The following is a 24,642-nucleotide window of genomic DNA, read 5'->3' as shown; positions in this document are numbered from 1 at the left end:
CCCACAGGACAAGCAATCAATTCCTCTGGCAAGAGCCAACAAGGACTTGATGGCTGCCAATGGCCTTGTGAGTAAGCTTGGAAGTGGATCTTCTGAGGCTGCTGACAGCCAACAGAGTGAGCCCAGAAGCACTCCTCTCCAAATAGAGCCTTGGCCAACACCTAGACTAAGCTGCATCCAGATTCCTGCTCCACAGAAACTGTGAAGTAAATGTTTCTCGCTTTAAGCCGTTACATTTTGGGGCGATTTGTTACAAAGCAATAGTTAACTGTTACAGTTACAGAAACTCTGATTTTAGCTGAACAAACAGACTTCCAGCCGATTTCTACCAGGCTGTTTCTCAGCCTCCCTAACAGTTAGATGTGGCCAGGTAACAGAGTTATAGCCAACAGAATGTGAGAGATGATGTATGGAATTTTCAGACCAAGGCTTTCAAAATGTGGCTATGCAGGTTCCATTGCCTTGCCCATTCCTCTAGATAAGACACAGAAAGTTCAGGGGCGCCTGGGTGGCTCAGTCGGTTAAGCTTCCGACTTCAGCTCAGGTCACGATCTCGCGGTCCGTGAGTTCGAGCCCCGCGTCGGGCTCTGGGCTGATGCCTCAGAGCCTGGAGCCTGCTTCCGATTCTGTGTCTCCCTCTCTCTCTGCTCCTCCCCCGTTCATGCTCTGTCTCTCTCTCTGTCTCAAAAATAAATAAACGTTAAAAAAAAAAAAAAGACACAGAAAGTTCTGAAAATAGCAGAACTACAAGATGGAAAAACCTGGATCCCTGAATCACCCTGTAGAGGAGGGCTACCCAGTGACCAGGATCATCCATTTGAACTATCTGTGAGTGATAAATAAATTTCTATTGTGTCGGAGTCATTATAATTTGGGGGTTTGTGGCCGCAGACAGCCATGCTAATTAACACTTTTATGTGAAAGAAAAGAAAAACTTTTCTCTGGAGTAAATCACTATTATTTTGGGTGTCTGTCACATGAAGTCTAACCTGTATCCTTATCAATATATATGCCTTAAGAATATTATTTTTTGGGAATGCAAGCTGGTGCAGCCACTCTGGAACACAGTATGGAGGTTCCTCAAAAAACTAAAAATAGAACTACGACCCAGCAATTGCACTAGTAGGCATTTATCCACGGGACACAGGTGTGCTGTTTCGAAGGGACACAGGCACTCCCACATTTATAGAAACACTATCAACAATAGCCAAAGTATGGAAAGAACCCAAATGTCCATCCATGGATGAATGGATAAAGAAGATGTGGTGTATATATAAATACACACACACACACACACACACACACACACACACACAATGGAGTATTACTCGGCAATCAAAAAGAAGGAAATCTTGCCATTTGCAACTACGTGGATGGAACTGGAGGGTATTATGCTAAGTGAAAGTATCAGTCAGAGAAAGACAAAAATCATATGACTTCACTCATATGAGGACTTTAAGAGACAAAACAGATGAACATAAGGGAAGGGAAACAAAAATATAAAAACAGGGAGGGGGACGAAACAGAAGAGACTCTTAAATATGGAGAACAAACTGAGGGTTATGGGGGGGATTGTGGGAGGGGGGATGGGCTAAATGGGTCAGGGGCACTAAGGAATCTACTCCTGAAATCATTGCTGCACTATATGCTAACTAATTTGGATGTAAATTTAAAAAATGAAATTAAAGAAAAAAAACGAAACCTTGGAATTCTAACTTAGAAAAAAAAAGAATATTATTTTTACCTAGATACGTATTCCCTTGTCATTCTCCAAGGTCTTTCTCTTGAGTATGGTCCGTCTGATTGGAGTTCTTGCACAAACTATATGCCTAGTGCTTTGCATTTGACTTTGTTTCATTTTGTTCAAAGTAGAGACAAGTCAAAGACTCTTGCAAATCAAATCGAATGCAGAATCCTACCAGACCTGGGGCTTTAAAAAGTCTTTCTAGGGGGCTTGTTGGTGGCTCAGTCAGTTGAGCGTCTGACTCTTGGTTTCGGCTCAGGTCATGATCTCACAGTTTGTGAGTTTGAGCCACACATCGGGGCCTACTTGGGATTCCCTCTCTCTCCTTCCCTCTCTGCCCCTCCCCACCATTGTTTCACTCTCTCTCAAAATAAGTGAAAAAACTTAGGAAAAAAAAAAGTCTTTCTAGTCGCTCATAACCACTTTGCCTACACCCAATTCAATAGTTTTTTTTTTTTTTTAAGTTTTAAGCAATTTATTTAAACATTTGTTAATGATGAGAGGGAGAAGAAATGATCATTGTGGACAAGATATAAAAATAGACATTTATACAATTAGTGTCTTTACATCTTAATTGCACAGTATTAAATTTTGAACATCTTTTCTTTGCCTTTTGATGGAACTATCTTTGCAGTTAAAATGACCCATGTTGAAAAAATACAATCTAAAGCCTTACACAAAAAGTGGAAAATAACATGAATAGCTATTTTTTATTAGCATTCATCTTTATCCCGTCTTTCCAAAGCATTCTTGGTTTTCTTTTTTACACTTTATTTATTTTTGATAGACAGAGACAGAGCACAAGTTGGGGAGGGGCAGAGAGAGCCGGAGACACAGAATCCGAAGCAGGCTCCAGGCTCCCGACACGGGGCTCAAACTCACAAACCGCGAGATCATGACCTGAGCTGAAGTCCGACGCTTAACCGACTGAGCCACCCAGGCACCCCGACCTTCTTGGTTTTCTTAGAAACAGTTCTTTTTCTTTGCCGACTCAAATTTTATCAATTTGTGTAATTTAGCTACATAATTATGAGTATGATGGAACTAGATTGGTAACAAACATAACCAACTCTTGCTAAGCATTCTTCTCAACTGGTGGAAGCAGATACACCGGAGTGAACCAAAGTGAAGGCTACTAGCTGTGTAGTACTTTCTTTAGTACTCCCTGAAAGGGCGGGCCTACGCCGGCCGACTCCATCTTGTTTTGTGTCCTCCACCTTGAGTGACTATGTCCCCGACATGACCCCTTTTCCGTGAAAATCACAGAAACCTCCGACCGTGCCTCCTCCCCTTGAGTAACCTCCTGCTCACCCGTTCAAACTTCCTGATCACGCCCAGCGACCTGCGTAACAGGACTCCGACCCTTCCCCAGCCAATCGGCCGAGGCCACGACCCCTCCCCAGCCAATCGGCTGAGGCCACAGCCATTACCTCACCAACTGCCCCTAGACCCCTATAAAACCTTTGTGCTTTTGAAACTCGCGCTCTCACCCTGGTATCTCACCGCTGCGTCGGTGCCGGTAGGGGATTGAGCTCGAGCTAGCTCGAATAAAGGCTCTTTTGCTTTTGCATCGGACTCGGCTCCCTAGTGGTCTTTGGGGATCACGAATTCTGGGCATAACACTCCCCAGGGATCAGCTGCATATTTCAGAAAGAATATTAAAAACGTTAAGTGGACAGTGTTTAGGAAGAGCTTCTACTATATACAATGTGTACTTTTAGGGGAACAGAGACCATAGATTTCATCTACTTTTCAGAGAGAGCTCTGATCTCTAAAATATTAAGTACTATACTAAAAGTTAAAACCTAATCCATGGCACCAAGCTGAGGCCTAAACATCTTCTCTTCCTATATCTGATTTTGGACACTTGTGCATCTACCTTTTTCTTGAATATTCCTTTTCCTCTAAAAACTAAATACATACAGGGGCACCTGGGTGGCTCAGTTGGTTAAGCATCCAACTCTTGGTTTCAGCTCAGGTCATGATCTCATGGTTCGTGAGGGCTCCGTGCTAACAGTGTGGAGCCTGCTTGGGATTCTCTCTCTCCTCCTCCCTTGCTCGCTCTGTCTCTCTCAAAAAAAATTTTTCTTTTTTTAAACTAAATGCATACAAATAGATGTTTGAGAGCCGGTGACCCTAACTGTTCACCAAAAGCATTCAGACCCTAGGGGAGCCTGGGTGGCTCAGTCGGTTAAGCATTCTACCTCTGATCTCAGATCAAGTCATGATCTCACAGTTCATGAGTTCAAGCCCTGCACGAGGCTCTGCACTGACAATGTGGAGCCTGCTTCGGATTCTCTAGCTCTCCTCTCTCTCTGCCCCACCCCACTTGCATGCTCTCTCTCTCTCTCTCTCTCAAAATAACTTAAAAAAAAAAAAAAGCCTTTCAGACTCTGAATCTCCGTTCAGAATCTTCCAACTAAATGGGGCCCCCTAACTCTGCTGTGGTCAAATGTTCCCCACACAGAGAGACTCTGACCATGCTGTCTAAAGGAATAGCCCTCATCAATTTTGATCCTTTCACCCTTTTGTTTTCTTCGTAGCACTTATGACTGTCTGTTTTACTATCCAGTACATATTCAATGAAAAAATTCAAACTATTCAGGATATTATTTTTGACATTTGTTTATAATTTCAATATCAGATTTCCCAGTCTTTCACGATAGTCTGTCATTTTTTTTTTTTTTTAATGTGAAATTACTTAAGTGAAGGAGAAAAATACACTGGACTAAACAAACCACACAAGGCGCCTACAGCAGCTGCAAATTTGGAAACTTTGTGCTAGGTCGATGCCTTTTAAATCTGTATCAATACAAGGAAATCTCACTAAAATGAAGCTGAGAGGTCAGCAGCCGGTGCTTACACACCCTAGCACTCCTAGTCCATTGCGGACACAACAGCAAGAGCCTACCTTGCAAGTCCATTTACTTTTGCTATTACTTGACTACCCGAGTAGGAGAAAGGTTTTCCTCTGCCCGGGCAACAGCTCAGCCAATGAAAACCACCATGCTTCCAACTCCCAGTGCATTCCGATGGACTTCCAATTTATAAAAGCCGTCCCACGTTCCCCTTTTCCTCTATAAACTGGCAATCCTTTCTTTTGCTCTGTGGATTTGCCTGTGATTTTCCCATTGCTTGCTTGTCCCCAAGTGTAATTCTCTGCTATTCTCAAACAAACCCCCCCTTTTTTTGTTTGCTGGCAAAATAACTAGCTGTATATTTTTAAGGTTAACAAGCTGCATGTTTATGTTCTCCAGAAACAAAACCAAAAAAATCTTAATTTCAAAAATTAAAAGATGAAATGAGAACAATAACAAAAGAAACAAAGGGGAAGGTATGCGATTTAGAAAGTAGGAGGCGGGGCGCCCAGGTGGCTCAATTGGTTGGTTAAGCATTTGCCTTGGGCTCAGGTCATGATCCCCAGGTGTGTGAGTTGGAGCCCCACATCCGGGTCTCTGCTGTCAGCGCAGAGCCTGCTTTGGATCCTCTGTGCCCCTCTCTGCCCCTGCCCCACTCTCTCTTAATAAATAAACTAAAAAAACAAAACAAAACAAAAGTAGCAGGCAATTGCACAAACCATTATGTTATCATACTGTTATCAAGGCATTATGTTGCACACCTGCAACTAATATACTGTTACAGCTAATTAAAAAAAGAAAATAGGAGACAAGCCACAGATATTGAAAGCAGTAGTCACATAACAGGTGTTTATGATCGGAGTTTAATAATTTCTCCCCTTACATTGTTGCACTTCTGACGGTCCTATAAGGAAACAGAAATGATTTCCCAAACTTTGTCATCTCCTACTTTCCAGCATTTTTTTTTTTTTTCTATGTATCCCCCTGGAGGGAGCAAAACTGAAGGCCAGATTTTCTTCTGATTGGTCAAACTCATTAGAGCAGTGGTTCTCTACCAAACATTAGACTCACTTACGGTTTATTAAAAGACAGATTCCTGCCCGCCCTCCCCCCGCCCCGGGGGAGATTCTGATCCAGTAAGTCTGAAATTTGTATTTCCCCCACATTTGTATTTCCAAGAAACTCCGTGATGATGCTGACACTGCTGGTTGGACTGTGGGAAGCACTACACTGAGGCTCGCAGGAAATTTACAAGGGTGACCACCGCAATTTACGTCTAGAAAAGCAAACTTCGCAAAAAAAAAAAAAAAAAATTAAAAAAAAAGTCAATCCAACAAACAAAAACCCCGACACACTCCCAGACAACAGCAAAGCTCTAGGAAGCCACACATATTCCCGTTCAGTCTGCACAGATTTGCTTTATCGGTTCTATGAAAAGCTTCGTGTCAGTTAAAACACCTACCTAAACTGGTTCAGCCAAACTCCCGCCATTCAATGCTATATAAAAGGGCAGGCTCCCGGCTAAGAAATATCAGCAATCCTCTTACGGATAATCGAGCCTCCTTCACCTGGGTCGAAAAATGCACCGCCTCCCCCCCCCTCCCCGACCCGACATTCACCTCAAAGGAAATATCTATTTCCCTCAACGTACAGCATCGGTTTTAGGGATGTTTCCATTAATACAGGAAACCTGATTCGGGCAGGATCTGAGCTACACACGTCAGTGACAGTGAAAAAAAGACAAAAACAAAACCTGAAACTCCACCCGCCGCCGCTACGGTACCTGAACCAGGGTCCCGCCCTCTCTTCCACTGGGAGGACGAAGGGGGCAGGGCCGAGTGCGCGGCGCCCACGTGACCGCCAAGCGCCGCGCGCAGCCAAGTCGCGCGATCTGCCGTCATATCAGCTTATGCCGCCGGCCCCTGATTGGCTGGCGGCTCCAGCCGCTAGGAGCGTGGTCTGGCTACGCCCCTCCCTGCCCGGCCGGCTGGCTGAAGGCCGCTGGGCTCACTTTAGCCCAAGGCAACCTGCGACGTCGGCGGCGGTGGAACTTGGAAGGTAGGGATGTCCCCAGGGAAGGCGGCGGCGGCGGCGGCGGAATACCTCCGGAGAGGGTTGGGCGAGGAGAGGAAGGGAAGTGGAGGGAGAGAAATCCGCAGGATGGGTCCCAGGTGGGGAAGTTGGGAGCGCGCCAGACTCTTTCTTTCACTACCGGCTGCGGGGTGTCAGGCTCCGGGCGGGCGCCGGGGCTCCAGCGGTGACCCACGGCAGGGATTGGCAGGCAGCCGGGCATCCTGACAGCGTGCGCAGGCCGTGATGCGTCGAGTGCGGGCGCAGGGGGCGCTCGCTGGCGCTCCCTGGCGGGGATGGGGAGAGGGGCGACCGGAGACCTGCGGTGTCTGGGGGCTGTAGCCCGATCCGAGGACGTTTCGGGGCGCCGAGGAGGCCCGCACATGAAAGCAACACACACGGCGAGGGACGTGAGGAAAACGACAAGTTGGCTACTGCGGATCGCTTATCCCAGGGAAGTCTGTCCAGTGAACGCTAATGCTTTGCTTTGAGACAGACTTCCCTATGTTTTGGAGGGATTTTTCCCTTTTTTGTTTTTTAAAGGGGCAAAGAAATTAGGCTGTGACCTCCTGACAATTGCAGTGCAAACCCCAGTTACTGCAGCGTAATTAGGATGGAGGGACAACAGTCCGCGGTTTGTAAAGACTAAAAGGGAAGGGAAATAATGTATCGAGTTAGCGTCGCAAAAGGAAGAAATCCTGTCTCTTGGCATCCCAGTGTTATAGCAGAATACATTTGGAGGTGGTGTAGATAGATAAAGTTCCAAATGTCAGTACGTAAAGTTCCCAAACTGGAAAGCTTGCGGTAGGCAGATATTTTTTAACCAAAACCTTCCAGCAGGTTACCTGTCTTTATATCACCGTTGGTGCGTGCGTGTGTATTTAGGTTTCTAATGATAAGCATCTAAAAAATAATAAGTACATGGTCCTTGATCACTTACAGAATGCTTTCCCATTCATTATGTAATGTAATTAGCATGGAATACTCAGAATGCCGCATCCGTATGCGTATAACTTGAGAGATAATATAATGTAGAAGCTGGGAGAACAGACTCTAGACTATACATCCCAGTTGTTACTTGTTGCTTAAGTTATTTAAACACTCCTGCCCTCAGTTTCCCTTTCTCTAAAGTGAAGGTTACAGAATTATCTACCTCCTAGGATTGTGATAATTAAGCCAAGTGATACAGAAAAAATGTTTTTAAATAATACCTGATTCTCAACAAATGTTAGCCGTTACTGTCTATACTTTTAAAATAAAGCAAAAGTAAGAGTAGACTCAGATATTCTAAGCCTAATTGTGTTTTATTAAAAACTGTGTTTTATTTTTATAAAGTTTCTTTGTTTCTGTAAATGTAAAATAGTACCAGCTTTGTTTCAGTCATGGGTAGTTAACTTAGGGTCTGTGAAGACCCTGACTTCAGTGGGGTATAAACCCCTTAAAATCATATGCAAAATTATGTGAATTTGTAGTCACTGAGAATTGTAAACATTAAGGAGCTGAAGAGTTGAGATAGTGATGAAGAGGCAGTGGAACTTGGTGCAAGTTTAAGAAGTTTGACTTTGTGGGGTGCCTGGGTGGCCCAGTCAGTTGAGCGTCCAACTCTTGACTTGGGCTCAGATCATGATCTCACAGTTCGTGGGTTTGAGCCCTGTATCAGGTTCTGCACTGCCATTGTGGAGCCTGCTTGGGATTCTCTCTGCTCCTCCCCTACTCCTGCTTGCTCTTTCTCTCTAAACAACTAAACGTTAAAAAAAAAAAAAAAGAAAAGAAAAAAAATAGAACTTGGACTTTGCAGCCAGACTGCATGTGTTTGAGTTCCAGCTCCAGCATTTGTTACTTGATGGTCCCAAGCAGATTACTAGTATTTCCTGTGCCCAGCTTCTTGATCCATAAGATAATACCAGTACCTAACTCATGGGGTTTCTTGAAAGGGTTAAATGAGCTAGTATTTACAGTGCCTAGTGTACAGTAAATATTGATACTAGATATTATCAGTTATTTTTCAAAGAAAAACCAAATGACCTCTTTCTCCCTTAGGTTAAAGTAATTTTGACTCAGCTTTGGCTCCCGTAACAGCAGTAATAATAGCTCCTGTTTCTTGAATAACTTCTCTGTGTCAGATAGTGCCAAGAGACTGGAAACTTAGTCCTTAAACCTTAAGAACAATTCTATAATGAAGATACATTATCTCATTTTATAGATGTGGGTTTCAATGTAAACTTCCAAGTTGAATTGCAATTTTGAGATTATATTGTTACTGATTTCGAAAGATTTCTTTGTTAGACGTCAGAAAGTATGGCAACGTATTTAGGAATACTTAATTTCTACATTCAACAAATAAAATTAATTGAAGCCAAAATTCTAAAAACACTTAAAATAGGTTTCATTTCACAGTATCTAAACCGCCTCCCTTTCCGGCACTGGTTTGTCGTTGCAGCAATTATGCACAGGGAATGTACAAATGAACACAACTAGCATGGTCCTCAGATAAAAGCAAAACTGAAGTTAGGGACTGAGATCTTGTGAAAGTTATTACTCACGTCTGATATTGAAGGTTGATTAAAGTAGATTTTTGGTTACCGTTTGAATTTGTTTTGGCTGCACTGTACTTACTGTATTGTCTTAGGGCTATGGGACTCTATAGGTAACAAGTAAACTCTTGTTTGGAAACTCTTAACCAACCTTTAGTAGTGTCACAATATCTAGTTGCTGGGTTGTTTTTAAATGTTTATGTTTCCTGGTATGACTTAGTGTACTTCCTTTGCTACATTATTTCCCTTAGCAGTCTCTACTCCTTATGGCTTCAGCTTCAACCAGTACAAGCTCACTGTTGAACTTCCGATTCATATTTGCATGTAATCTACTGCTTTATGTCTAAGAGTAAGCATAGAGTTAAAGCTTATTAGTCTATGCTAATTAGATTTAAGACCCAAACTGACTCCATCATTCCTTACACGCCCTGCGTGTCCCAAATATATATATTTGTCCCTGCGGCACCAAATATAACAGCTCTCCCAGAATTCCCTCTTTTGATTATGATGACATCATCATCCACATGAGCCAGCTTAAATCTCATAGTCATCCTGCATTTCTCCCTCTTTCATATTCCAGTATTTAATTGGTTGTCACGCCCTGTGGGTTTTATGGGTTTTTTTGTTTTTTGTTTGTTTAAGCAGGCTCCACCCCCCAGTGCTGAGGCCAACATGGGGCTTGAACTCATGACCCTGGGATCAAGACCTGAGCTGAGATCAAGAGTCAGATGCTTAACCAGCTGAGCCACCCAGGCATCCCAAGCCCTGTGGGTTTTTTACTTGCTGAATCTCTGATGAATATGTGTGTTCTTAGAGCTGGGCCAGTCTATCACAGGAGCAACCAAATTAGTCTATCGCTGGCTCTGGCTCTTGCTCTATATTTTTCTCATCAATACTCATATTCCTAATGGAATGATTTCTATGAAGCACGGGTCTAATTATAATCTCTTCCCTGCTCAGAGACCTTTTGGTATCTCCCCGTCGTGTATGAGGGAAAGTTCGATTCCCTAGCAGGGCAGCAGAGCCCTTCACAGCCTGACACCACTTTCCTTTTATAAGGTTTATCCTCAAACATTTTTTTCCCCTCTGTTTCACCCGTCACGCTGTTTGGCACCCACCAGTGACACCCATTGAGTCACGAATGTAGCATGACTTTTTTCCATGCCTTTGCAAGTTGTTACTTTTATTTGAAATGCCTCTCTCTAAACTTTTCTTTCTGACAATGTCCTTTAACGCCTGAATCAGATGTGTGTATACCTTTGTTATAGCACTTGCATTGATGTAATTATTTCTAAAATTGCCTTATCTTAAAGATGGATTTTGACTGTATCTTTTCGATCTTTATAGGCTCATTATCTAGTGTAGAGCTTGATGCTTAATTGTTATTTGAATGAATTAACAGTGTATGATGAAGGATATATGTCAATATCTGGCATTTGGCATTAGTTAACTAAAACTAAGCACCGGGGTGGCTTGGTCAGTTAAGCATCCGACTCTTGATTTCAGCTCAGGTCACGATCTCACAGTTCGTGAGTTCGAGCCCCGCATCAGGCTCTGTGCCAACAATGCGGAACCTGCTCGGGATTCTCTCTCTCCCTCTCTCTCTGACCCTCCCCTGCTTGCTCTCTGTATCTCTCTCAAAATAAATAAAAATAAACTTAAAAAAAAAACTTTCCATGCCAAAGTGAGAAAAAAATGTTTGCAACGCCTATCACAGAAAAGGAGCTAAACACTCTTAATAAATAAGGACTTCTAGAATTTGATTTTAAGAAACTGACAACTCAGTGGGAAAATGGGCAAGGGATAAAGACATAACTTCACAGAAAAAAATATAAATTATTCTAAATATGTGGAGTCATGTTCAACCTCACTCATAATAAGAAAAAGGTAAATATACACCGAGATATCATTTTTGTTGCTATCAGATTAGCAAACATCTTAAAGTTTGATGATATTGTCTGTTAAGGTTGTAGGGAAATAGGCACTGTGGCCTTGCAAAGTGGTACAGTTCCTGTGCAGAGCAATTGGGCAGTGTCTACCAGAGTGACCAATGCAGTTCATCTCTGTCCTAGCTTTTCTGCTTGTAGAAATTTACACAAAGTAGGGTTAATCGTTGTAGCATTGTTTTAAATCGCCTAAGATTAGAATCTATCCACATCCTTGTACGTGAGTTAGATAAACAGCAGCAAAGTCACACAAAGGAAACATATGTCCATAGTCCCTTAGCCACACTTTCAAAGTCCGAAAAGCCCTGAAAAACCAGAAGTTTTTTTGTTTTTTAAAGGTGGGCACTCAAACTCATTTGGTGGCAAGGGTTTACTCCCAACTGACTGAGGTGCCCATTTTGTGTTGGTGACCTGTCAGGTACCCCCACCCCTTGCAATTTGCTGGGACTGTTTTTGTTACTTTGGGTTTAATTGCATATGGCAACATTAAAAAAAAAAGAGGTAATGGAAGCCCACATGAATAACAGAATGAATGGAAGCACCTGTCATTGGTAATAGCACAGAACATGGAGTTATATATGGCAGGAACTTGTGCGTCGTGTGTCTGTGAGGCCTCCTGCTGAAGAAGACGGTGTGGGCACTACCACCATGGGACTTAAAGACTAGAAGAACAGATTGCCAAAGTTTTACACTGGTGGTGAGGACCAAGAGAGAACTAACGAAAACCAGGAAACCACCACCCAGGACAGAAAACAAAGATCCTAACCTAATGTTCCGATTAAGTGGATGTGCCAACAAGAACATAAATAAATGCCACCGATTGCTTCGTGGATCTTGAAACAAGCTGGAATATATCAGGAAGAACTACTGAAGAAGAAGGTTAGTATTAAGAAGAGAGGAATCAAGTTTAGGGAGCAGGGTACTGAAAAATATCTGAAAGTATGGTGAAAATTACTCTGCCGGTCAGGAAACAGCTACACCTAACCCTGGTGAATTGGCTAAGGTAATACCCGATGGAAACGTGAGTGCTGAATACATTTGCAGTGGTGGTGGAATATTGTGGCAACATATTGTTAAATTGCTCTGCACAGGAACTGTATCACTTTGCAAGGCCATAGCAATGTAGGGTAGTGCCTGTTGCCCTACAACCTTACCGGCAGAGAATGTCCTCAAACTTCAGGACATTCGTTAAGCAGGAACTTCATATATAGTTTTTCTAAAAATGTTTCGCATTAAAAAATATCAACATGGGTAAATAATTGTTGCACGTGCTTATCCTTCAGGGACTAAGATGGATCTTGTACTCAGTGCTGCAGATTATTATTTTTTTACGCCGTACATCTACCCAGCCTCATGGCCCGAGGACGACATCTTCCGACAAACTATTAGTCTCCTAATTGTAACAAATCTTGGCGCTTATATCCTTTATTTCTTCTTTGCAACACTGAGCTATTATTTTGTCTTTGATCATTCATTAATGAAGCATCCACAGTTTTTAAAGGTAAGTGATTTTCTTACCTACTTTTTAACTGTTTTTACCGTAAAAATAATACGTATTTGTGTGTGAGATTTTCAGGTTAAACTGGTTATAACCATTAAGAAGAATTTCTGCAACCAGCATTAGATGGGTTAGATAGTTTTGGTAGGGCTAATCCCCTCTCTTAATGGAAACAAATAAATGAACCCAACTTCTTTTTTTTTTCTTTTTTAATTATAAGCCTGGTGTCTTGCTAGATATATAGAATTTCTTTGCTAACAGTGATGAATAAGTAAATGCACACATTTGTGTATTTGCTTTAATGTTTGACTTTCACAAACTGAAGTATGTTTTCACTATGTGTGTGTGTGTGTGTATATATATATATATGTATATATATCTTTTGACACGATAGGAGATTGTAAATTTATTTACAATCATTTTCTATTTCAGTTATTTATATTTATAAGTTCCTCCAAGGACTAAAAAAAGAAAAAATCAAGAGAGGTTTGGGGATGGAAGTTATTTATGAAAGAAAGGCTCATTTTATAAATAGATGTGTAGAATGCGGATTTTGTGAGAAAAAGAGTAAGATCAAGAATTCAAGGTACTTAGCGTATTTGCTTTTTAAAAAAGAAGTGTCTTTCTTACACATGCATTCCCACGTATTAACATTTTAACGGAAACAGCTTAGCAGTAAGCTCCTTCACATAAAAGAGGTTGGAAAATCCATTCCAAGACAATTTCATCAATTTCATGCTGGTTTTGTTTAACATAGACTTTGTGGTTTTTAAGTATTGGAAATTTCGTTTTCAGAATCAAGTCTATAGAGAGATTACGTTTACTGTGCAGTCATTGCCGTGGATTAGTATTCCCACTGTTGCATTGTTCCTGCTAGAGTTGAGAGGTTACAGCAAATTATATGATGACATAGGAGAGTTTCCAAGTGGTAAGTAAATAATATGAACATGAGGCACAGAGTGGTTTCTCTCAAGAACCAAATCTGCCTCTTTTTCTTCTTTTAAAATAATTACAGATTGTTTGTGGGTTTTTTTTTTTTTTCAGTTAAAAATTTTTGATGTTGGTTAAATTTTTTTTAATGTTTATTTATTTTGAGAAAAAGAGACAGAGTGCAAGCAGGGGAGGGGCAGAGAGAGGGGGAGACACAGAATCCGAAGCAGGCTCCAGGCTCTGAGCTGTCAGCGCAGAGCCCGATGTGGGCTCAATCCCATGACCCCAGGATGATGATCTGAGCCAAAATCAAGAGCTGGACGCTCAACCACCTGAGCCCCCCAGGCTCCCCATTTAATTGTTTTTAATGCTTTGTTTTTATGCATTCATGTCTTGCCACATAATGCACATTTCCTAATCTATCAATTTTAATCTATCAATTAATCAATTAATCAATTTCCTAATCTATCAATTTTGTGGATGGAATTATGCTTAGGGGAAGATGGATAGATCAGAGATAGAGCTTTGCATTCATTTACTATTCTCATTATTGAATTCAGACTCCCTCAAAAGCTCAAATAGTACATAATTATAGAAAATCAGAAAATACAGATTTTAAATCCATTGTCCTGCTACCTAGAAACTACCTCTTTTGACATACATCCTCCAGTTTTCTATGCATGTATACTTCATCATTTATGCTACAAAAATGAAAGCCTACTACACATACTGGTTTGGACTTTGCTTTTTTTTCTTAGTAGTGTATATATATATGGCCATCTTTTCACTCAGTAAATATTGACCTTATATAGTGTATGAATTACAGTATCACATTATGTACATATCCATAGTTTATTTAAATGATCCCCAATTTTTAGGCCTTTAGATTATTCCTTTTTTTCTCTTGTAGCCAGTCCTGCAATGACTAAATTTTTGTGAAATTCTGAAATTACTTAATGAAGAGACATTTCTGGTGTCTAGTATTAGAAAGCGAGAATAGCAGTTAACATTTATCGAGTGTTAATATGTACCAGCTACTTCTAAGCTTTCCACACGTATCAATCCATTTTATTCTGTATCAGTTCTACGACATAGGTCCTGTTATCACGTTCCTCTTATGGGTGAGTAAATTAATGTACAGAGAGTGTCAGTAACTTGCCCATTCAGCAAATAAGTGGTCATTCAGCAAATAAGTGGTCTATCTGGGACTGGCCCTCAGGCTCGCTTGTACCCGCACAGCTGCTGTCCAAGTAAGAGGTTAGATATTTAAAAGAAGGAACAAGAATTATACAGTAGGGCGATGCATTGACTAGGCCTTGAAAAGTGGATAGGACTCTGAGTAAATATAAAAGGAGAAAGTGCATTCTAGGTACATGGGACAGAATGAGTCAAGGTTCAGAGGTGAGACTTTCAAGATGTTGGGAGGACATTGAGTAAACCAGCCCGGTCAGTACAGGAATGGATCAGGCAGGAAAGATCAGAAAAAGTTGGGTTGTGGAGGAAATGCTAGGTTTTAGGTATTTAGCGGGAAATGAAGTTCTGAGCAGGAAAATAGTATGTAAAGATATGTTTTATGAGGATTAAGATGAAGGAAAAATAGGGGCGCCTGGGTGGCTCAGTCGATTAAGCGTCCGACTTCGGCTCAGGTCACGATCTCGTGGTATGTGAGTTCGAGCCCCGCGTCGGGCTCTGTGCTGACTGCTCAGAGCCTGGAGCCTGTTTCAGGTTCTGTGTCTCCCTCTCTCTCTGACCCTGCCCCGTTCATGCTCTGTCTCTCTCTGTCTCAGAAATGAATAAATGTTAAAAAATAAATTAATTAATTAAAAAAAAAAAAAAAGGATGAAGGAAAAATAAACAGTGTTATTTATGCCCAGAGATTTAAATAAGAAAGATGCCTTAAGCGTATGTTTTTTTCTGTCTCATAAATGTCTTCATAGTTTAATATTTGAGGTGGGGGCACTTTAAGGTTTTATGCGAGGCAAATGAGGAAATGAGCAGATACCAGAGAGATTAGGAAGATTAATTTATAATGTATTGAATTAGCCAAGACAGTTGATAGTGTTAGGTCTAGGATCATATTTGGTCCACTGGGATGGACAAGTACAAAGTAAATTCTGATCCTGGAAGCCGGATCTTGGTTCTGATCTATCGCGTTGTCTCTTCTAGGCTGGTTTCGGCTCATCGTTAGTATACTGTCCTTCCTCTTTTTCACTGACATGCTGATCTACTGGATTCACAGAGGCCTTCATCATAGACTTGTGTATAAGGTAGAGTGATATTCAGGGGAAAGAGAAAAACCACATCCATTTCAGCAGTGTATGGTTACGAATTCTGTTTTCTGTTTCCCAGAATTTCCTGTAACTTACTAAATACCTAAGTAGCCACAGCATGACAGATACCAGGTTCATTTTGCTTGTGTTCTTTATGGGTCTGGAGGGGCTATGTTAAAATGTTACTGTTTCAGGTAAAGGAGGGCATTTTATAACATGAGTGATTTTGCTGAATTTATAGAGATTTTTTAGTTAGGTCGTTGGAAATGACATGCTCATGACATGGGCATGGAAAGCTCAGTTGAAAAGTGACGGTGGTTATTAACTGTGTTCTTTCCTTCTGTAGCGCATACACAAACCTCATCATCTCTGGAAGATTCCTACTCCATTTGCAAGTCATGCTTTTCACCCTGTGGATGGCTTCCTTCAGAGTCTACCTTACCATATATACCCTTTTATCTTTCCACTACACAAGGTGGTTTACTTAGGCTTGTACATCCTGGTCAATATCTGGACGATTTCCATTCATGATGGTGATTTCCGTGTGCCCCACATTTTAAGGCCATTTATTAATGGCTCAGCCCATCATACAGACCACCACATGTTCTTTGACTATAACTATGGACAGTATTTCACCTTGTGGGATAGAATTGGAGGCTCATTCAAAAATCCTTCCTCCTTTGAAGGGAAGGGACCACTTAGTTACGTGAAGAAGATGACAGAAGAAAAGTGGAACAGCCACGCAGAAAACGGTTGTAAAAATGAAAAATTATTCAGTGGAGAGCTTACAAAGACTGAGTAGTAGATTTTTGCCCTGTTACTGAATACGACAAAATATTTTTAGTTAAGGAAAAATAATCTACATACATACAACCAAGAGACATAGCAAGTAAATGGTATTTGAAAGTCCGCGTTGTGGGTTCTGCTCGTCATGATGGTAGGTCAAGGAAAGATGCTGTCTGTGAACACCAAGATTTTCAACCTCGTGCTTACAATACTAAGTGTTGGTCTAAAGGGCAAGTTATGTCTTTCTAGCCAGCATATCTATAATTTGTATAGCCTCAATGGTTTTTGTAAGGATAGAGAATAAATTATCGAGGGGACTAGGTTATGTCCTTCTGCCTTAATCCACCCATACTGATTAAGAAAAATATGTTATGCTTGATAATACCAACACTAAGCATCATAACAAAGAAATACTAATAGGAATAGGGTTCCTTATTTCAGGAATGGTTAAGTCTTCGGCGTTGGTATGGTAATGACTACCCATAGTGTTTGTTCAAGTGGACACATCAGTGTGAAAAAAAACCCTGATAAAACATTAGCAGCCAAGTAAATGACCTAATTAATAGCAGGTATAAGAAGATTATCATCTTCCTACATGTAGGAAGCTTCTCTGTAGACATTGTCAAATAATTGCATTTTACTGATGAAAACATAAACTAGAATTTTTAAGAAAATATTCATGCTACCATGATTTAATCCAAACCTGGGACTATTTTAAGATTTTGATGGTTATTGTTTTAAACCGTTGTTTAATAAGTATTATGTGAACCTGAGTATATTTAGAAAGGGAAATTTGATGCCCAAGTAATATATTTGACATTACTGCTTTTTTAATTAAAAGGATGCACTGCACTTTTGATATGTTTCAAAGTTACAATCCTGTAATTTCCTATGAAAGGAAGTAATTGCCAAAAATTTAGGCCTATCACTGAAGATTAGCTTTGAAATCTTATTTTCTCTCCTCTCCCTTCACTTTCCCCCACATTCTGTGCAAGAAGATTTAACAAATACTTTCGTAAAGAAATGTTATGTGTTGTAACAAATATGTTGGAAAACATGATTTGGAAAGGCATTCTATAAGCTATTTATGTAAAATCAATAAAAGTTGATTATCACTATTATTAAACTGTATCAGTTAAATATTGTAACCGCACAAAGTATTCTTTGTACAAATTTTGTGTCAACTTGAAACCACAGACATGATGTGGATTGTTGAAACTTTTAAATGTTCCCAAATGCTCCCCGTCAAGAGAGAAAGAAGGGGGTAGCACATTCTTTTTATATTCACATTCTTACTAGACATGAGTGTTTTAGCAAGAGACCCGTCATAAAACTTAATGCTTGGTGTCCTGAAGAAAGTATTTTTTTCTGAGTTACTGTTGACAGCGTCCTACTACTTAAACACACTAGCGTGCCAGCCGGTGTTTTGTAACTGACAAATGCAGACAAGTGATGTTCACTAACCCCCCCTGGCTCCAGTGCTCCACTTGGACCCCCCAGAATTAGGAAATTAAGTAAACTTTGTTTCCTCTGATAATGACGGCTAATATTCAAGTTTTCTATTTCTGTTTCAGTTTTGGTAGTTTATCTGTCTCTAGGAATTTACCCGTTTCTTCCAGGTTGTCCAATTTGTTGGCATATCGTTTTTCATAATATTTTCTTGTAATAGTTTGTATTTCTGTGGTGTTGGTTGTTAGTTCTCTTCTCTCATTTGTGATTTTATTGATTTGGGTCCTCCCTCTTTTCTTTTGGGTAAGTCTGGCTAGACGTTTATCAATTTTACTAACTTTTTTCTCAGAACGTGCCCCTGGTTTCATTGATCTGTTCTATTGTTTTTTTTAGTTTCTATATCATTTATTTCTGCTCTAATCTTTATTATTTCCTTCATTCTGCTGGTGTTAGACTTTGTTGTTCTTTTTCTAGCTTCTTTACGTGTAAGGGTAGGTGGTTTATTTGAGATTTTTTTTTTTGCTTCTGAGGGTAGGCCTGTATCGCTGTATAGTTCCCTCTTAGGATCGCTTTTGCTGCATCCCAAAAGTTTTGGACTCTTGTGGATGACAGCTAGCGTTTATTGAGTTTCACTCCTGATCAGGCACTATTACAAGTCCTTGACATGAGGAAATTGGAATGCAGTTGTATGACTTTTCCAAGGTTATTTCTCTCATGTAAAGCCCAGTGTGGATGTTTCTGGTCAGTGGGCAGCTCTCCCCAGTCATTCTGAGACCCAGGCTCCTTCCATCTTGGGGCTACCTATCTCTAGTTTACAGTCTTGCTTGTTGAAGAAGCCCACAGAGGAAGTGGGAAAGGTACCCATGGAAAATGTTTCTGGGCCAGGCCTAAAAGTCATGCATATCCCTTGCCATGTTCCTTTGGACAGAACTTAGTTGTATGGCCAATCACACTGAAAGAGATTCTGGAAAATGTGTCCAATTGTGCCTGGAAGGATGGGGCAACTGCTTTCTGGAACAGCTAGCCAGTTTGCCATGCGCACATAATTTATTCTTTTCGGGGGTCCCAGTAAAAGGCATTGAAGTGATGAATGAGCCCCCAGAGTATTTCAAGTTATCCATCCACTGGATGTCTTTATGCCCTTAATTAACTGTGTGTTAGTTTCCTCTAGGTTCTTACTACTGTGTCGCTAATAGAAAAGAAAGGACAGAATTTGTAGGGAGAGGAAATCTTCCCAAAAACGTTAGTAATAATCAAGCTGGTCTGTACTCTCCCATCTTTTTTTTTTCTTTTTTTCCACCTTTTTAAAAAAATTCTAATCTTATTAAGCAGTATGATGTTTAGTAGTCTGCCATTACTTTCTACACTACTACTGCATTGGCCAGTCTCCTTTAGAGGAATTCAGACAATATTCGTGGAAGTGAGGATCTAAATTCCCTCTCACAGGAACATCAAGTGAAAGGTTTTCCCCCTTGACTTTGAAACCTTTTGTAGTTAAAGAGCCGAAAGGGACAGTCAACATTTTCCACTTTTATGATAGAAATTGGGAAATGGATGGAGGTGGTACAAGAACACATTTCAAAAACCCAGAGACTTTTATTAGGTGCTGTCCCTGTTCTTTGCTGTCTCTGTTTCTTTGTCTCTCTGTCTCTCTGTGCTGTGAATTTCCTACTTCTCATTTCTCTGTCCCATGTTTCTTTCTCTTCCCATCTTAAAAGAAGTCAGGGGGGCGCCTGGGTGGCGCAGTCGGTTAAGCGTCCGACTTCAGCCAGGTCACGATCTCGCGGTCCGTGAGTTCGAGCCCCGCGTCAGGCTCTGGGCTGACGGCTCGGAGCCTGGAGCCTGTTTCCGATTCTGTGTCTCCCTCTCTCTCTGCCCCTCCCCCGTTCATGCTCTGTCTCTCTCTGTCCCAAAAATAAATAAAAAAACGTTGAAAAAAAAATTAAAAAAAAAAAAAAGTCAGGGACAGATCTGGCAAAGAATTATGAGTTCAGGTTTTGATACATGGGGTCTGCAGTGCTAGCAGATTATTTAAATAGGGATGATGTCTGGGAGGAAGAAGGAAAGTAGGAAGACAAATCAGAACAAAGATCTGAGATTAATTCAGAGAAGAAAAAGTTTAAGGCCATGGGATTGCCAAGAGAGCATGAAAAAAGCTATCCAAAGAAACAAACCAACTTAAGGGATAAAGAACTTCCTTTCCTTGTCTTCCCAACTTCTTCAGTGTCAAAAACCTTGACTGGCAGTCTTCTATCAGCCATTACTGCTTTCTGTCCTGTATCATTGTTAAGTGCACCCAATTTATTCCAGATCCCGGAATCCTTCAAAGTAGAGACCGGGTGTGAATCATTACTGTATTAAACTATGTGTCCTTGAAAGACATGGTTGAGGTTAGGGGCACCTGGGTGGCTCAAACATCTGACTTCGGCTCCGGTCATGATCTCACGGTCTGTGAATTTGAGCCCCGTGTCAGGCTTTGTGCCAACAGCCCCCGTCTCCCCCTCCAAAATATGGTTGAGGTTTGATAAATACTTTGCTGAATGAATTAATGAAGTGGTGGAAATGCCCTTCCCTTCAATAAACATTTAAGGAACCCCTACCAGGGGTCACACACTGCACCAGATGCTGCAAATATTTATGCTGTAGATTCTTTTTTTTTTTTTTTGGCGTTTATTTTTGAGACCGAGAGAGACAGAGCATGAACAGGGGAGGGTCAGAGAGAGGGAGACACAGAACCTGAAACAGACTCCAGGCTCTGAGCTGTCAGCACAGAGCCCAACGCGGGGCTCGAACTCACAGACCGCGAAATCATGACCTGAGCCGAAGTCGGCCGCTTAACCCACTGAGCCACCCAGGCGCCCTAATGCTGTAGATTCTTAAGCACTGTCTTTTTAGCCAACAATTCAGGTCTTATTCATTAGCTGACTTTTGCTGAGTGCCTGGGAGGAGCCAAAGGGAAAGTAAAGAGGATTCAGATGGGTCCTAATCAAGGATGGACTGTCCTTTTTTTTTTTTTTCTTTCCACTCAAAGTTCACTCAGAATGAAGGAACAAAACTTGCCAGTACCCTGGATTCTGACCATATAGGAATCAGTAGTAAGAGAACCGATCAGGGAGTTGAATGCGTCCGTGAGGAGTTGCTACATAACAGTGTTCTGGATACAAAAAAAAAAAAAGATCTTCAAAATTATTGGTTGATTACACCAAGAAATGACGAACCTGGGAGGACAATCTATAACTTCAGCTGGAGTATAATTCACCTCAGAGGAATTACAGACACTAATTGCTTTAGAGTTAAATAGTTTTGAGTCCTGGCTCTGCCCCTTGCAAATTGCATGACCTTGGTTTCTCTATCTGCAAACTGATGAAAATACTGCCTACCTAATAAGATTAAACGGGTTAGAAACACTCAATTAAATGTCAACAGAGGCTATAATTCATGTAAATTGTGAGCCTCTGCTTTCTAGGTTCAATGATTATTGTCATTACACCTAGGATAGCCCCTCAATGGAAATCAACTACTGGGAGAAAAAAAACGCCCCTGGGTGCTTTGGCCTTAACATGGGAGGGTGAAAGACACGGGGTGAACAAGAAATAGGGAGCACAGAGGAAAATCCTAAGAAAAGCCAAAGTTAACACATATACTGTAAATTTTCTTTGTAACAATTGTAAGATATCTAAATTATTTGTTGCTAAATAATTTTATTTTCAAAATGCATTGCTGGGGCACCTGGGTGACTCAGTTAAGCATCTGACTCTTGGTTTCAGCTCAGGTCATGATCTCACCGTTCGTGGGGTCAGGCTCTGAGCTTACAGTACAGAGCCTACTTGGAATTCTATGTCTCTGTCTCTCTGCCCTTCCCCCTGCCACCAGAATAAATAAATAAATAAATAAACTTCAAAAAAATAAAATATTTGTACTATAGACTTTCATCCACTCCTTATATCATTTTATCTATTTTAAAATTATAATTTTACACACTAAGCCATTTCCTTGTATGAAAATGTGGCCTCCTGACATGTTCTACCAAACAAATAGGAACCTGGACACTTAGTGCACATTCCGATATTTGAGAGCACTTGCTGTGGTGAGTTTTGTCCAGTGCTTCATCAAGATTTTTTTCTTTTAATTAATTTAATGGAGGTATCATTTAAATACAGTAAAAAGTACTCATTGTATGGTTCAATGAGCTTTTACAAATACGTACACCATCCAAGCAGCACCCAGTTAAGATCTAGAGCATTTTCAGGGTGCCTGGGTGGTGTAGTCAGTTAAGCGTCCCACTCTTGATCTCAGCTCAAGTCATGATCTCACGGGTTCGTGAGTTCAAGCCCTGCATCAGGCTATGCGCTGATGCCGTGGACCCTGTCTCTCTTTCTCTCTGCCCCTCCCCCACTTGTTCTCTTTCTCTCTCTCTCAAATAAACTTTAAAAATATTAAAATTAAAAAAAAAAGATACAGAACATTTTCTTTACCAGAAAAAAATTGATCTTCCTTCACAATCTCTCCACATCCCTTAGGTAACCACCAATCCACTTTCTGTTACTGGAGATGAATTTTGCTTGTTCTAGAATTTCTTATAGATTGAATCAGTATGTACTCTTGTGTCTAGTTTTTTTAGCTTACATGTTTTGAAATTCAGGCTGTTGCATAGTCTGTAGTTTGTTCCTTTTTATCTCTGTTCCATTGCGGTATATTACAATTTGTTTATCTGTGTGTCTACCGATGGATTTCTGGTCTATTTCTAGGTGAGGTTATTATGAATAAAGCCGCTACAAACAAATGTACAAGTCTTTGTATGGATCTATGTTTCCGTTTCTTTCTGGTAAATACCTGTTCATATAATGCCTCAGTACCAGGGTAGATATGTGTTTAATTTTACAAGAAACGATCAAACTCTTCTCCAAAGTGATTGTACCATTTTCCGACTACAAATGATGAGAATTCCATTTCCTCCACATCCTCACAAACAGTATTGTCAGTCCTTATTTTTAGCCATGCTAGTGGTGTGGAGTAGTGTCTCATTGTACTTGATTTGTATTTTCCTATGACTAATTATGTTAAACACATTTTTTTCTCATGCTTTTTGGCTGTTGTACACTTCTGAAGTATCTGTTCAAGTCGTTTGGCCACATTTTAGATCAAGTTGTTTTTCTATTATTGATTTATAATAATTTTTATGTATTGGCACAAATCCTTTGTCAGATATATGTGTTACAAACGTTTACTCCCATCTGTAGCTTGCCTTTTCATTTCCTTAATTGTATTTTTAAAGTCAAAAACAGGAAAGTTATTTAATTTTGATTAAGACCAATTTATCAATTTACATCTTTGATAATTATTGCATCTTATGCCCCATTTAAGAAGTCTTTGCCTATCTCAAAGCAAGCTCGGACTTCTTTTTGTGGGAAGATTTTTGATAATGCATTCAAATTCGTAATAGATAGAAGACTTTTCATATTTTTATTTCTCCATTTGTCAGTTTTGATACACTGGTTTTTAAGAACTTTGTTTATTTCGTTTTAAGTTTTCAGGTTTTTTTGCCATAAAGTTGTAACATTCCCCTATTACACTTTTATTTTTTTTAATGTTTATTTATTTTTGAGCAGGGGGCGGGGCAGAGAGTGGAAGACTTAGGATCTGAAGCAGGCTACACAAGGACAGTAGAGAACCCGATTCGGGGCTTGAACTCATGACCCAAGAGATCGTGGCCTGAGCCACCCAGGCGCCCCTCCCTCTTACACATTCAACGCTTACAGAATCTGTAGTGATGTTTCCTTTTTTTTTTTTTTTTTTTTTGAGTTTAGAAGATCTTTTTTTTGATGTTCCTTTTTAAAATTCCTGATACTGATCATTTGTTTTCTTTCTTTTCTTGATCAGTAGAGCTGAGCGAATATACATTTAGTTGATCTTTTTTAAAGAATCTACTTTTCGCTCTGTTGATTTTTCTCCATTGCTTGTCTTCGGTTTTGTTACTTTCTGCCTCTTTTTCCTTTTATTTTTTTGGGGTTACATTGATCTCTCTGTCTCTCTCCCTTTCTCCCTTTCTATGTCTTCTCTTTAACTTCTCAAGACAGAAGCTCAGATCAGTGATTTTTTTTTTTTTCCTTTATAAATATAAACATTTAAAGCCACCGAATTTCCTGTAAGGTCTGCGGTGACTGCATGCCACACATTGTGATATGCTGTGTCTTCATTGCTATTGAGTTGCAAGTATTTTCTATTTTTCAGAGCGATCTCTTCTGTGACCAGTGGTATGATGGCCTTGTACTGGGTCAGCTTAGCCGAGCCAGAATGGTGTTTCCCGAAATTACTCTCCTACACGCTTGTGGGTTAGCACAGCTGCCCAAGTCGTTTTGTGTCAGATTTAGAAGGTGGAAATGGAGCGGCAACCACGTTACTTTTCATGCTTGGAAAGATGAGGCGGTCTGGGAATCACTGTTGCCGATTCAGTCATGTTGTAACTTCACAGTTGGCTCGCCTGGTCGGCCCAACGCAGCATCTGGGCCTGCGGCAGCCGTGACTCCGCTCTGCTCCCCTTCGGCTTCTCCCAGTTC

General features: G+C 40.7%; 1 protein-coding gene and 1 long non-coding RNA gene across 2 annotated transcripts in view; one reads left to right on the top strand and one right to left on the bottom strand.

Moving 5' to 3' along the window:
- Positions 1-6,463, bottom strand: part of LOC125915247 (uncharacterized) — a 70,412-nt gene extending 63,949 nt beyond the window's left edge. Inside the window, exon 1 of the long non-coding RNA XR_007455612.1 lies at positions 6,386-6,463. This is a non-coding gene — a long non-coding RNA (uncharacterized LOC125915247). The remainder of the gene's footprint in view (positions 1-6,385) is intronic.
- Positions 6,464-6,562: 99 nt separating this feature from the next.
- SC5D (sterol-C5-desaturase) lies at positions 6,563-17,677 on the top strand. The gene is made up of 5 exons (XM_049620936.1): positions 6,563-6,660; positions 12,436-12,653; positions 13,446-13,578; positions 15,747-15,847; positions 16,197-17,677. Exons 2-5 carry the CDS (start codon positions 12,444-12,446, stop codon positions 16,650-16,652), a joined length of 900 nt encoding a protein of 299 aa, XP_049476893.1. The 5' UTR covers positions 6,563-6,660; positions 12,436-12,443; the 3' UTR covers positions 16,653-17,677.
- The last annotated feature ends 6,965 nt before the right edge of the window (positions 17,678-24,642 follow it).

Source organism: Panthera uncia, chromosome D1 (genome assembly GCF_023721935.1).
Source record: "Panthera uncia isolate 11264 chromosome D1, Puncia_PCG_1.0, whole genome shotgun sequence".
NCBI lineage: Eukaryota > Metazoa > Chordata > Mammalia > Carnivora > Felidae > Panthera > Panthera uncia.
The sequence above is the reverse complement of the archived record's forward strand: the minus strand, read 5'-3'. Positions and strand labels throughout refer to the sequence as shown.

What these genes read in the sequence shown, in the direction of transcription:
- SC5D (XM_049620936.1), top strand. Translation starts at nt 12,444, where the DNA reads ATGGATCTTGTACTCAGTGCTGCAGATTATTATTTTTTTACGCCGTAC. An exon ending in AGCATCCACAGTTTTTAAAG is followed by an intron (nt 12,654 to 13,445) that starts GTAAGTGATTTT and finishes TTTCGTTTTCAG; the next exon opens with AATCAAGTCTATAGAGAGAT. An exon ending in ATCATAGACTTGTGTATAAG is followed by an intron (nt 15,848 to 16,196) that starts GTAGAGTGATAT and finishes TTCCTTCTGTAG; the next exon opens with CGCATACACAAACCTCATCA.